Here is a 14,472-nt window from a genome sequence, read left to right on the forward strand (position 1 = left end):
CTGACTGTCAAGAAATTATGTATATCCTGTTGGCAACCCAAAACCATCCTGCTTGATTAAAAGATGTTATATAGGTATTAATTAATTGACCAAACTGTTGCAACATTTAAACTTCTCTTTCTTGTATCTACATCAATTTGAAAGAACTTTTTATCATCAAGATCTTTCATCAAGAGAACTAAATGAAGAAAAATAGTGTCCTCTTTTAAGGAATTATTAAACAAAATCCCTGATGATCCAATCTCTTATTCTAGCAAATACTTTTAATGACAATCAAACCCAGATTATCTTATGCTTACTCACTCTATGGGTTTTATATTTACTGTTTTCCTATAATTTTCCTCAGATTACTTTCTTTGTAAAATTTGTTTTAATCTCTAGAGAATATTTAACCAAAACAGGTAAGCTAACTGCTATCAGCGTTAGTAACAAAAGCAGGCTCCTGAAGACTGTACAGCAGTCAAAAAAAGCACTGAGTACCTGATCTTCTGCATCCATATAGTTTCTTTGGCTACATAGGTAACAGTATTTACAAAATCACCTTGACATTCCACACTAGAGATAATCTACTTTCTAAAATAAAAAGCAAAAGTATAAAAGTTTTCAATCCCATTTGGAACTTGTAGCATACATAAAAAGACCAAAATCAAATATACAATATAAAAATACATTTTTCTTCTTTATGAAAGTTATAATACATGGCTATAATACACAACATGTTGAACCATCAGTCACAGCTACAACATTTTCAGGTGCTTGTTCCGCATTATGGCTGGACTCGTGGTAAGCTATCTCCCTGAGGAAATTCCTTGATTTCATCATGAAACATCAGTTCTAAAAGAGAAAGAAAAGAATTATGTTTTCTTTTAAAAGTTTCACCTGAATATGATTTCATTACTCCTGAAAAGTGCTATGGCATTCCCCCAAGCCTCCTGCTTTTAATCCCAATCATAATATCAACAACTCAGCAAGAAAGGGCCACCACTGTCTACTAAGTTTTGACTGCATCAGACTCAAGAAGGAAGATCTTTGTTCAGAGACTCATTCATTTATGGATTATCTTCTCTGTGTATCACAGGGTAAGTTAGCAACATAGAACCTGGGATAGAGAGAATCATGAATGATGCTGCTCACAACTAGCTGTCATCATCACAGCTCAGCTACAGGAGACAGCCTAAAGTCAGCAGTGAAGAGGTCCTGCAGAGGAATTTGACTAGGCACACTAAGTAGCTGATGAGGTAGCCCTTGTGGAGCTCTGTGATGCTAGGTTAGAGTTTTCTCTAGAAAAGGGTTCTCTAGAACCCTTACATATCTATAATGCACCCTCAGCATTTGTGTACTTTCTGTCTTGCTAACAGCACATTCAGTGTACAGATCAGGCTGTGTTTGCCAGCAACTTATCGACATGGTAAAGTTACACAATCTGTACAAGCAACTATGTGGTATATCCCTTCAAGTTGGAGATTCTCATGTTTCTTTGCTACTCATCCTTAGTAGACTAAAGCCTGCAGTTTCCTTTCTCTAGTCTCTGGGATATGTCCTAACAGAATTTCTCTCAAAATTTCTGAAGCGGGTTTTCTAATCTTAGTAGGCACACGTAAATATCAAACCTGAGTTAAATACTGGCTTCCTTGAGTAAGTCTTTATTTTTTAAAGAAAGGGTTTTAAATACAATTTAAGCATCTGCTATACATTTTACTATTAAACATTGTAAAGGCTGCCACCTAGCTGTTACTTGTTGTTTTTTTTTTAACTCATTGAGTTACAGAAACAAGCAGATAACTGGGGCCAGGTGAAATACAGAAATCTGTACATTAAAATTCTAAAGTAACGTGAAGAAGGATGCTGGACCTTCTTTAGACTCCCAAATATAAATCTGTGCTTCAGCTCATGACAGTGTTTGACTTGTAAATTGAAACTTGTGATTCTTATGTACAGCATACCTTCATGTCACAAGCTGCATGCACTTGATAGGAAAGCTGACTTAGGATACACCAGTCCCACAGTTGGGACAACAAAAGAAAGAAGGCCTAGTCTCTAGTAAATCTTCTTCTAAGAAAAGGGGATAACATGCTTGCCCCCTCCAGCCTGGACCAACACAAGTAGTCTTCATTTGATGTCCTGTTCTGCAAGCACAAATGCTCAGGAGTTCCCAAAACTACTGCAGTGTTCTATTGAAAATAATACTGAACTCGAAACACATTCAGCATTTGCAAAAGAAACATTAATAACATTAGGGAATTTTCTAAAACACAAGAAGAATAAATTATTTTAAATATTCAAAATACCATTACAGTAAAAATTACTTTTCCCTTCAATGAAGAAGAGACATGCTCTCTCATGTTTCAAAATACATGTTGCTTCAGCCAGGACTTAACAAGGCTTTTCTTTCCTTTGTAAATTACTGGGTTTTCTTCGTAAAACCAAACACAGACACCAGCATCCTAAGAAGTGCTTGCTTTGTAAAGTTGCTAGGAGATGCTTGTTTTACCTCAGCCACAAGATTTCTCAGAAACTAGTCTTGAACACCAAACAGAGAGCACAGCAGACAGAAGCCTGAACAAACAACATTTTGCCTATTAAGGTTTCCTACCTTCACTGTGGTCTAGCTCTGGTCGGTAAGACAAGAAGATCCAACTTGTCCCAACTAGAATAGACACTACCAGGTTCACCACAACCCACGGCTGAACAATTTCTTGCTCTGTACCTGCCGTCCTAGGAAAAGCACATCAGCCTATCAGTCAAAGGTTTGCTGGTACATAGGTTACAATAATAATTTCAATAGAGTATCATAAAAACAAGCTTGCTAAGCCAGACATGAAAACAGAACTACTTGTACCATAGACTACATGGGGGGGAAAAAAAAAAAAAGGAAAAAGGAAAAACAGAATACTTTTACTACTTGTAGAGATAAAGACAGGACTCAGCTAAGAAACCCCATCTCGTAGAGAATCTCCTGCTTGTAGATTGATTTCAACAGCAAATTCCTTTCCTTGGCCAAGAGACAGAAAATAAAAATCAAAATGCATGGTGGAATTTTACTGTGGTGAAAGACACTGCACAGTGTTGTCAGTCAACCTTATTTTTAAGCATTTCTTCATGAGGCATGAAGGCAAGTGAACAGCATGTCAGTAAAGTCTGTCTGGAAGCTGGTACAAGCACTTGTGTACAAGTGTGTGGGGTGGATGAGATAGGGCTTCAAAAAGGTTATGATTTAAGTTAGCTGACAGTTCTCTTACAGTTGTAACAGCAGGTTGTGTTTTTTCTGCTGGAATCTAGGCTAATAACTCAGTAAACATTTATAGAAGCCCTTAACAACAAAAAAAAAAAAAACCAACAAACCCCTCTAACTGCCCAAACCAGCAAATCTTCAGTATCTACTTCCAAAAGTAATAGTTTTGGATGGGATCTCCTGGCATGAAACAATGCTTCATATTTAATACCAGTTGTGTCTGCTAAGCCATGTATCCTGTGGTAAACATACCACTTTTTCTTAATACAATGACATTTGTTTCTTGGGACAGATTGGATTATCTCCTTCAAAAAGCACTGACTTTCTACAGAATGTCCTGGCCTTGAACACAAAAGGGTTACCTCAGTAGGGTCTTATTTCTTCAGCAAAAGAGATTGCTAGGGTTCCTGCCAGATGACATTTTCAGCATTATTCCATCAGGCTCTTGTATGAGGTATAGATTTGCAACCAACAGGATCGAACCCATCCTTAAGTCCTCTTTTTTAAGTGAAATTATCAACGATTCAGGACAAGCTCAGGCAAAGGCAGGTTTAGTAATGAAATCGTTCATTAATACGTTCTCATGTATGTTGAATAACCTTTTTGGACCACAAGTTTGACTAAGGTTCCTAAGTGAGATATGTTATAATTTACAGAAGTGATTGCTTAAATTTCCTACCAGATGCTGCCATTTTCTGAAGGTGGTGTATAGAGGTTAATTCTGTCACATGTCATCTGCTGGCTTAAGGATAAGATAAGGGCAGCAAAGTACACTGGAAGAAACGGAATTAGTAGTAGAATCAGTATTATTAGTATTAGTAGAATCAGATAAAACCCCCTAAAATGCTGACTCGACATGACAATTCTCTCTACATTTTCTTTCCTTTCACTCCACTGCCTCCAATAATAGTCTCCTTTAACTCATTCCCTCTTCGTCAACATTCCCCCAACCCATCAAAATCTGGTTTTTGCACTTTTGCAAGCCATCAGCTATGTCAAAGGTGGCATCTTGTGATTCTGTTTTTCGCTAGGTCTGTCTTCTGTATTCAGAGGTGGGAAAAGAACTATCTCAGAAATAGCTCCACTAATGCTACTACTGCAAATGCTTTAAAAAGTATGTAGCAAAGTGTTCATAGCCTTTGAATGCTATTTTGAACTACTGAGCGAGTCCCTTATTCTAAAGCAGAAAAAAACCAGGAAGATTTCCCTAAAACAATATGTAGAATTTTTCCATTTAGCATCCTTTCTGGACAACTTCCTGTCTGCTACAAAATACTTACAGAAAGAGGCTACTGCTGCTGGGTCTAGGGTAAGAAAGCCCCTCAGTGCAACTGATGCTTTTGCCAAATCAATCCTGGTAAGAAAGAAACAAACAAACAAAAAACAGTCATTAACACAGCCTGGTAAGATAATAATATTGTTCTTCTAACTGTACTATTTGTTGGTTACTTTTTGCAAGATACCTTTTTCTGCCTGTGTTACAGATGTGTAACACGTGTCACAGAGTGCCTTAATATACAACTGTATCCCACACATGGCAATGGTTCTCTTTATGCCAAATCCAAGAAAGACTGAAACCAAGGAGGATGTTCCATGAGATCTGTAGCTGTCACACCGCAGTCCTATCTGGAACAGGGAGAATGTGGAGAGGTCTGTCCCCTCTCTGATCCTTACTGTTCATTTCAACATCCACATCACCGACTGAGTTACGCTAATACAACTGCTCACACACTTACACCAGGAGCAGCTATGAATAACCTGGGCCTCCTCCCTGCCACCACTCCAGGCAAAAAAAGTCATAGTTTCATCCATAGCACAAATTTCTCCCCTGGCTTATCATGCTGCGATGGAAACTATCTGTAACTAAAAGAAGCATCTATAAAACTACTGTTTATGGTTGCTCCTTTTTCTGTTCATTCCCACTCTTAAGCTGTAACACAGAAATCCCAGCTACGGCAGGAAAACTGTTTATACAGCAAACCCAATTGGGGAATGGATTCACATGAAAATTAACCCAATAGGAACACTAGTTTTTCTGCACCTCTCTCCCCCGCAAAAAATAAATGGGTCAGCTCTTCCATCTGATTCAGTTCATGATCATGCAAACAGCACCAGCACAATGAAGCAAGGCTGCAGGCAATGGCAGAAATGAGTGACAAACGTCTGAATGCACAAGTACATACTTTATCTGTATAACCAGCCATGTGTAAAATCAATCTTTAAGTATATCACAGTAAATCAACAACAGACCACAATGTGCCACAGGAAGTAGAAAAAAATATACTGCATACAAATTACATACCCCTTTCAAATAGAAACAAATTTTACCTGTCAAAGGCTGAGACTGTACTGATAGACAGCAACAAATAGAACAAACTTTGAGCTGGGTATGCTAGTGCCTTATACTGCTCAAGCAGGTTGGAAACTGTGGAAAGCTGATTTCCTGCCAAAATGTAGATAACAATAATGTTCCACACAGCGTAGCCAGCAAGGAAACCATGGGTAAAGAGTCCGATCACCCTGAATAGAGAAAAGAACATTAGAAAAGTTTAACATCTTGAATTAGTGAGGAAATACAGACAGAAAAGGCCTGTGAATCCATCTGTTCAACCCTGCTGCTGTGACAGGATTCCAGCCTTTCACATGTTGTTTCTGATTGTTTTTTCTGATTTAGTTCTAAAAATTCTAACCAACGCACTTCTGCTTTCTCCCTTGACAGACTACCAGAACCTGAGCACTTTACAAACAAAATCAAGATGTTTTGCCTGATCCTGTCACCACTTCATTACTGCTACTGCTTTCACTCACTGCCTGTAGCTTCCCATGACCGCTGCCCCTTACACTTACACAATGCTCTTAAACTTGTCCTCAGGATAGTCTTTTTATGATTTTCTGTGCAAAGAAAAAACTGAGAATGAAGCGCAGGCTTCAGATAAAGTACACCAGAGAAGAAAATGGCTGTCATCTTCCCATTCTGTATCACAACACAACCACATATTAATAATAAAACCCAAAAATGGCTATTGGGTGCAAGCTTATGCCCAGGTCCATTTTCATTCCTCCCTCTTTCTCACCAACTAGGATTTTTCTTTGAGAACTATCTGAATTCAGGTATTTCTATTCTGGTCATACAGCTGACGGGCAAATCTCATTTTGTAACACTTTTCTGCAGATCTCTAGTATTTTTGTTATCTGATCAATCTCTTGCTATTCAGATTTTGTCTGAATCTTTGCAATATGACTTCATAAGTTATTATTTTTGTTAAGTTGCATTTTAAGTTGCACTGTGATGTCTACACTAGAAATAGATACTCTTGACAACAAATACCAAAAGCTAGAGGACTGAGAAACTCTATACCTGTTATATCCCAAACCATCATCTATTAGGAATTCCAAAAGAAATAAAGATACACCACAATGATAAAGAAAAGGTACTTTCAGGGAGAAAAGGAGGAAAAGAACCCTCCCAAACCAACCCCACAAAAAAAACCAAAAACCAAAAACAACAACCCTGATTTCTGCTTATTTACATCAAAACACTTGTCCTTCACCTGAAACTTCGGTGCACTGAGAGGGCAACATCTCTGGTAGTCCATGAAGCCTTCACATCCATAAGTACATTGATATTTTCAGTGGTTTTAATCAATTCTGCACGGTCAGCTGCCTGAAAACGCCCTGAAAGGATGAGGAAATTAGTTTTATAGAGAGTACTGTTACCTTCCATCATGATTTCTACATTGTTATTAGTGTTAAAAAGCCATAAGCATCAGAAGTTCCATTACAAAGTTTCTTCTCCTTACTTCCTGCCCTTTACCAGCTTACATTCACACTAGGATGCTTCTGTCGGTGGGATGCATTCTGGTGGGTCAGGCTATTTAAGAATGTGCAAAGCACTTTGGGCAATTACTCACTGTTCCCTGGTATAAAAAAACCCAATCAACCAACCAAATCCAAACCACAAAAATCCAACCAAAAAACTTCCACCTGAAAGACTTTTTTGCAATACAATAAATTATACTTTCTTCTCAAGGTACTAAGACAGGATGAGGTCAAATAAGCTCAGCTGAGTATTATCAGTCTTTTTCACCCACACCAGGGAATTAAAAAATTCAATCAAACATGCCAGCACAGCATTCACTGTTGAAAAATTATCATGCATATTTATTTCCAAATAATTTTTGTTCTGGAAAGCTTTCTTAAAAATACTTCCCAAAACTGCAGTAGTTGGGTTTTAAATACAGTAATGCTTCCTTTAATTGCACGACTGTCCTTATATTACTTAAATCACAAGATGTACTTACGATTTTTTTCAACAAACACTTTGCTCACAGGCTGGCTAACTCCAGTGGGAGCAGCAAACACAGGCTGCTGATCAGGGCTCCTGCTGTGCTCATCTTCAATGATGTCTTCCTCCTCCACTTCCAGCTCATTGGAACAATGCATTTCAGCTGGCCGAGGTTTCCTAACATCACAGAACATACAATGGGGTAGAGAAAGAATAGGAAGTAAACCATAAAACCTGAGGGCTCCTACGAATATGGCTAACTTGACTTCTGAGAACTGATTAGGCTTTTGACCTGTGTAGTATTACCCCCATTTATAATGTTAAGGACTAAATTTCTCATGGAGTTAACTAACCACATAAAGCCAATCCTTGATTATAAGTTGGGTTTTTTTCCTCTTTTCCAATAGCTTCATATGTCAAAACAATAAGGTGGGAAGAAATACACACCAAGAGATTAATAATTAGAAAATAAAAACCCACTACAAGCTAAGTACAAGGCCAAGAAAGTTGATGGTTTTGGTAGAAAAGTGACTAAAATGATTTAAAGGTATAGTTCTTGGAAAAAAGGCAAATAATAAGGATGAAAAAGTGATTAAGTTTCTCATAAAATTAAGAAAAAGATCTTAAGAATGAAAGAAAGCAGTTACACATTCTAATTTTTTCATGTAGGTGACTGAAATATTAGGCTTATGTAGATGTATTCAGACCTTTAATGCATACAGGTATTCATAAAACAAAAAGAAAGTAAGATCTTAACCCTGCAAAGAACTGCACACATGCTACTTATTGCACAGGCTGAGTGGTATCATGGGCTTCAAGATTTTACATTTTTGTAACGTGACAATGTAAAATGCTACTCAGCCACTTTTCGCTATCACAATTACTCCAACTTATGAGCTATACTGGTTTTGTCTCACTTTGTTCTTTTTCTCTGTCTGCGGACCACTGTTTCTTCAGTCTCAGGGACATCCATGCCATTTCCATTCTGAAATAGGGATGCAACATTTTGCTGGGTAAAAGAGGTCTCAGAATCTGAAGATTTAAAATAAACCACATGACAGTTTCGCAGCTTTCATAAAAGTGGAAATACATTCACTTCCATACATAAATATTTATTACATAAAAACAGTAGGAAAAAGGTTATCATCTGTTGAGCTTCGAATAATATAAAGGATCTACTTTATCACTTCCAAAACTGTATTGCCATTATTTTCACGAGGTTTTGTACCCTATGGAATCTGAAATCAGAAACTGAAACTCTAAGCTACTGTTCACTCGGAGATTACTTTCAGCTCTTATAAGCACAAAAGCACATGAAATGTTTTAAGCCAAAATACAAGCTGGCCAATCATATTTCTGTGTTAACAAAGTTTATTCAGTGCTCTTTCCAATCTACAATTCTTTCACATACCAATAGGTACTTTCTTCTTCTTGCGTTTCCTCTGAGGAGGAACATCCTGAGGTTCAGGAGTTAGGGGCTCACTGCTTTCAGACTGTCGACGAACTGCTGCTTGGACAATGCCATCTGAAAACCAGATGAAAAGCACCAGCAATCTTAATTCAGAGCCACCAAGAAACAGGCAAGAGAAAGCTGTCTTTTGCTGCATTGTGCAGAATGTCTGTATTTGCCTGGCTTACAGCTGAGATGAAAATGCATTTGCTTGGAAATGTAACAGTTGAGAAGCCAATGTGATAAGTAAGAATACACAAAGGTGATAGCTGACAACCCTCCTTTCATCCTGACAGTTTCATGCCCAGGAGGAAATCTGAGTATCCAAGAAATAGCCAAATTCCTGTTTGGACATACAACAGACAAGCAATTGAAAGGAATCTACCATAGGAAAGAACTATACCTCTATGTTTTTCCCTTCTACATGCAGTGATCAGAATGCAAGGGACAAGAAAAATTAAAAAATATTACAAGCTAATTCAGACAGACACATGTTAAGGCAAAATAGTGGCATATCAAAGGGAAATTAAAATGCTAAACATACACCACAAGAATAAAGGAGAAGCAGAAAAAAAACAACACTGAAGGATGTTTACTCCAGTTGGAGAGGAACTATAATGCTTTGGAGGAACTACATTTCTGTGAGAGGTTAACATGAATTCATCAAATATTCTAGCAGCAGTGGCATCAGTTTGCATGATCATTAGTAGAAAGCCAAAGTTACTTCTCCATTTTACATCACATCTGGTTTTTTTTTATAGCTCAGGTATTTCAGTTTTTATGTCAACTGTATCTATCTGTTTTCACATCAAGTGCATGTTTTCCCACCTTTCCTAATGCTTTGCTGAGCTAAAATGCAAAACTAACAAGCAAAGTAATGGCCAAAGCCAAGGCATTCTTTGCAACATCATTTAGCTCACTGAAAACAACAGTAAGCAAAATTGCTCCTTGGGAAGCCCTACCAGCAACAGCTCTACTTGTTGCGTTTAAAGTTCTTTACAGGTACACCTCAACTGTACACACTTTTATGCAAATAAAGGAGATTTACTCAGCAAACGATCATAGGGACCCAAGTCAAGTGATTTACAGAAACCCACTAGATTCTATCAACACATTCTGCTTTATCAAAATAGATCCGGCTTGCAGTCTTACTTAAAACAATATGTTGGTTCTGCAGATCTGCTTCTTGTAAAAATACAAAGCTCTAGTACCAGTCATCTTTTAGGCTCTTAACTTTTCAACGATAATGAGATGCTTAACTTGCGAATTTACATGGCCAAGGACTGAAATTGAGCCAATTTGTTAAATGACTTTTATCTTAGTTCATTCACAAATTCAAGCACTTAACACACTCAACATAACAAGCAGCTTACAGCTGGACATGACCGTTTAATGAAGTATCCAAGGATACAGGACCCAAAAGGCACTGGGACAACTCTGGATAATTTCCTTTAGAAAGGAAAAAAAAGCAGGAATACAGAAACTTTTTCAGTTCAGTATCAAGACATGCTGTATTAGCAGTAGTGGGAATGGACCTAGAGAGAAAAAGCAGAGGATGGAACAATTTAGTTCCGTCAGCGCGACAGACTGGTTCTAAAATGACACTGCTTTGGGGAAAAAGACTGCAGTCGTTCAATATAAAATAAATTATGATAAATTAGTTGAGAACACTACTCAAAAATGCAGCACAAGACTGAAAACCATGTATCTGTCAGGAGCCTGGCTACTGCACAGGTCTGACCCAGTTTTCAGTCTTGACAGGACCTTACCTAATGGAGTCTTTCCTTTGGGTTTCCTTTTTTTGGGACGACTGAGTGGAATTTCATCTGCAGAACATAAAATAGAATTGTAAGTCCACAGCATGTAAAAGCCTCAATTTCCTTTTTGTAACAGCTATTCTATTGCTAGTTAAGAAAAGGGTTCCTTTTTGCAAGTGAAGACATCCCTCACCTTTTACAGGTAAAAAGACAGTTCAGTTCAAGCAAACAGGAAGAGCACAGAAGATGGCAGGAAAGCAGGATAAGAAATCTGTCTTATGTGCAACAGTGGCTAAACACGCACATGTACATGTGTTAAGTGAAAAACGTCCTGAATAATGCTCTGAAGAATAAACTTCTTGTTAGAGCACAGTGACAACATTCAGTATGGAAACAGCAAAGAGAACAAAGAAAAACAACAGACAGTTCTAGCAACTGCAGGTATCTATGCAGTTTAAATAACCAACCTGCAATCGGGAAAGGTGTAAGGCTCTATCTTTAAAGAGAGGATGAAGTGACACCAAAAGGAATTACCAATGTTTATAATTCTCTTTAATGCCAGGATAACTCACCTTGGTTTCCACTTCACATTTAAGGAGAAAAGGTGTTGGAGAGCAGTGTAAAAGGAACAAAGATGAGAAGAAAGTTAATTTGCAATCAATTACAATTCATAACAGTGAAATTCACACTGCTGCTTTTGTAATTCATTTCCTTATCCCCATTCCTTCTCTTTATGTGCAGTTGTGTACAACAGGGTTAAGGGTACAAAGCAACCGTAAGACTCAACACTTCATCCATGAGTATGCACCATTTCTTGATTGGCAACTGTGGATCAGATTAAAAGCTTTAATCACCTGGCTAATTAAAACTTGTCTTACTGCCTGATATGTAACAAACCAACAAAAGTTATGACACATTTGAGCACATACATTACTAAAAAGACAGTATTTTTATATGTCATGAATCATGAATGTCACATTTGCTTTTAGGTACTCTGAAGGAATTTTGAAGTACCATGTCATAAAAGCTATATAATTGTCTTGCCTTCCACACACGAAAAAAAAAACCACCAAATTTTTCCCTATACTATGTCTAACTAGTAGACATTATACCCCTATTCAAAAATATCTAGTCTAATTACAGAAATTCCTGTTCTGAAGCATTTGTGATTCTAAGAAACTAAAGGACATGAAACAGAACAAAAGGGAGTGAAGAAAACATTAAAAAGAACATCAATAAAGCTAAAGTAGAGGTTAATAAAACTGAAGGAGTTACTTGTCTGAAACTTCTGAAAGGGTTTTATCTCTCAGAGTATTAAAACTGAGGTAATACAGTAAAATTTCTTGGCCTCTATAAAACTTTTAAATGTTTTGTATTCCTTGTACGGGCTCTGGGACAACAAATTAGCAAGAAAAGCAATTCTTGTTAAAGCCGTTATGACTACTCAGGTGTTTGTTGAACATATTTCTCTTAAACTCACTGCTTTTATAAACACTGTGGTACAGAGCTATGATCAATTCCACAGAATGAACTGGTCTTACCTTGGCACTGGAGGGAGGGCACGAGGTGGGCACTGAAAGACAAGAGAGACACGAAAGTCAACTTCTGTCAGTGTGAAACCATCTCTGGTAAAACAGCTATTTCCAGATACAGTCAGAATGCATGAAGTATGCTTTGCTTTGTATGCTTCTTAAATAGCTAGAGACTCCTGATGGAGGTGTTACATAAAAGTAATCTGTAAAAGAAGCAGGAATAACACACTTTTGCAGGAGTTCTGACTGGCACTGCATTAGGGACGCGTACCTAACAGCTGTGTGTGAGGCATAGCTTGCATTTCAATTTCACTTGCATGATTTTTACTTTTCTTGCAAGGTACTGCGTTCCTTGGGAAAGCTTATTAGTCATTCTATTTAAACACCAAAATACTACAATAATTTATGCATTCAAAGATACTTGCATGGTATACAGCATGAGCTGAGTATTTTCTACTAAGTTGTAAATCCAGAAGAATAGTAAAAACAATAAAAGGAAATAAGCTTATTTATGAAAAATACTTTAAAATATTATAAAAACATTAATTTAATATAATTTTGAAAATTGTTACCAGGTCAAATACAATTAAAATCTAAGTATCTCCTGTTAACAATCTGAAACTGAGCTCTTGCACCTTCTCTCATCTAGAAAAACGCAGTTTACTTTCAGATTTTGTATTCTATCATTGTATTGAAAAAGTATGCATGAATAAATATTACCAAGCTCAAAAAATTAATTTGATATTAGAAATAATAAAGGCCACCAGACTGGAAAGACTCAAAGATCTGCAAACTTACCACTTGTTTCTTTCCCATACCATTTGAAGCTGTTCTCTGAAAGAGGCACTGTGAACCTGTCTATACTCCCTCACGCTGCTCACTGAACCTCAGCTAATTCTGAACTAAAAATAAGCTTCTAGCAGCCAGGATTAGCTGGACGTGACCTTCCTGCCCATGGGTTAGGGCCCAGTACTATACCCATTTGAAACAGCAGTTTGTTCTGTAGTAGTAAACATTAATTGCACTAAAAAGTCCGTAACTCTGTGTGCTGGTACAGGTTCCACTTAAGTTTGTTCGTCCAAAATGAATGAGACACCTCATGCAAGGAAGGGTTTGCAGGATTAGGCCTCAAACCTTTCAGCTGTATTTTGACCATGCTGCACTGACAGAAGTGCTGTTTTATACAGGTAGAGAAGAATACACCCTGAGCAGCATTCAGCAAACTGCTTGGGACTGGCCACACCATACTGGTGCACCACAAGGGAGAAAGCATCGATAAAGGTCAGAGCTTATTACTTTTATTGTTTCCTACATTCCTGTGGCAATAATTATTAAATGCTTAGGATAGCTAGTATTTTTTAAAAATAAAATCTAAAAACAAACAGAAAAATCCCTAACCCCAAAACCTTTTACAGCAGCATTCACTGCCTTCCCAGTAGTATGTCTGTTCTGTAGTGCCTATTTTGTTACTTTCTACAAAACAACTGAAAAGTGAAATAATTTCTGTATTGTTTACTCCTTGCAACCAATTAAATCACATGCAAGCAGGCAGAGATGAATACTCCTGAGTTGCATCTCTATGGCTGTACCCAGCTATGCCATACAGGTATCAGCTTTGCTCTATTGGTTTCCAGTTTCTCAGAGGCTGAAGGAACTTACTCCAAGCTCTATAGAAAGGGTGAGCGTGGGCACAGGTTTCCAGGGACATTCTGTCACTGACAGAAGAGCTGCTAAGTGTTAACATAGCCATAGCCTGAAGCCAAGAGACTCACGTAAACCAGGGAGCTGCTGCCTCAGTGAACCCCCGTGTTTGTGCGCCTAAGCCAGGCCCCAGGCCGGTGGGATACACCTGGGAACTCTGACTCAGGAGCAAAAAAACAATCTGCCCAGCCTCCCAGGTGTCAATTCAGGGATGCTGAGCAGAAAACGCCTTCACTCCTAAGGGCGGCTCGATGGAACAGCAGCAAACACATGTATTTATTCCCCCAAGCGCGGCGGGCAAAGCTGCCACCCACGGCATCTCGGAGGTGGTACCGAGGGGGCACTAGTACACGAACTCTTAAGGTTTAAAAACACCTATCTTCATAGGTTTAAAGCTTTGCGTAAGTATCTTCTTACGAGAGCTATACGTAGATGAAAATATGAAAACAATGAGGCAATGCTTGCACCCCCAGCACAGGATGAGCAGGAACGTGGCGCCTGGGGCCGGCTACTCC

The 14,472-nt window shown here is 38.1% G+C and overlaps 1 protein-coding gene across 1 annotated transcript; it reads right to left on the reverse strand.

The window, feature by feature from the left end:
- Window positions 1-683: 683 nt before the first annotated feature.
- TMEM237 (transmembrane protein 237) lies at window positions 684-13,072 on the reverse strand. Its single transcript, XM_010015961.1, has 12 exons — window positions 13,055-13,072; window positions 12,269-12,297; window positions 10,737-10,801; window positions 8,929-9,042; window positions 8,435-8,549; window positions 7,534-7,694; window positions 6,784-6,907; window positions 5,561-5,752; window positions 4,513-4,586; window positions 3,912-4,005; window positions 2,594-2,715; window positions 684-834 (listed from the first exon to the last, which is right to left on the reverse strand). The coding sequence occupies exons 1-12, from the start codon at window positions 13,070-13,072 to the stop codon at window positions 767-769; spliced, it is 1,176 nt and encodes a 391-aa protein (XP_010014263.1). The 3' UTR covers window positions 684-766.
- Window positions 13,073-14,472: the final 1,400 nt, after the last annotated feature.

The sequence above is a fragment of the Nestor notabilis genome, unplaced genomic scaffold (assembly GCF_000696875.1).
Source record: "Nestor notabilis isolate BGI_N333 unplaced genomic scaffold, ASM69687v1 Scaffold13206, whole genome shotgun sequence".
Taxonomy (NCBI): Eukaryota; Metazoa; Chordata; class Aves; order Psittaciformes; family Psittacidae; genus Nestor; species Nestor notabilis.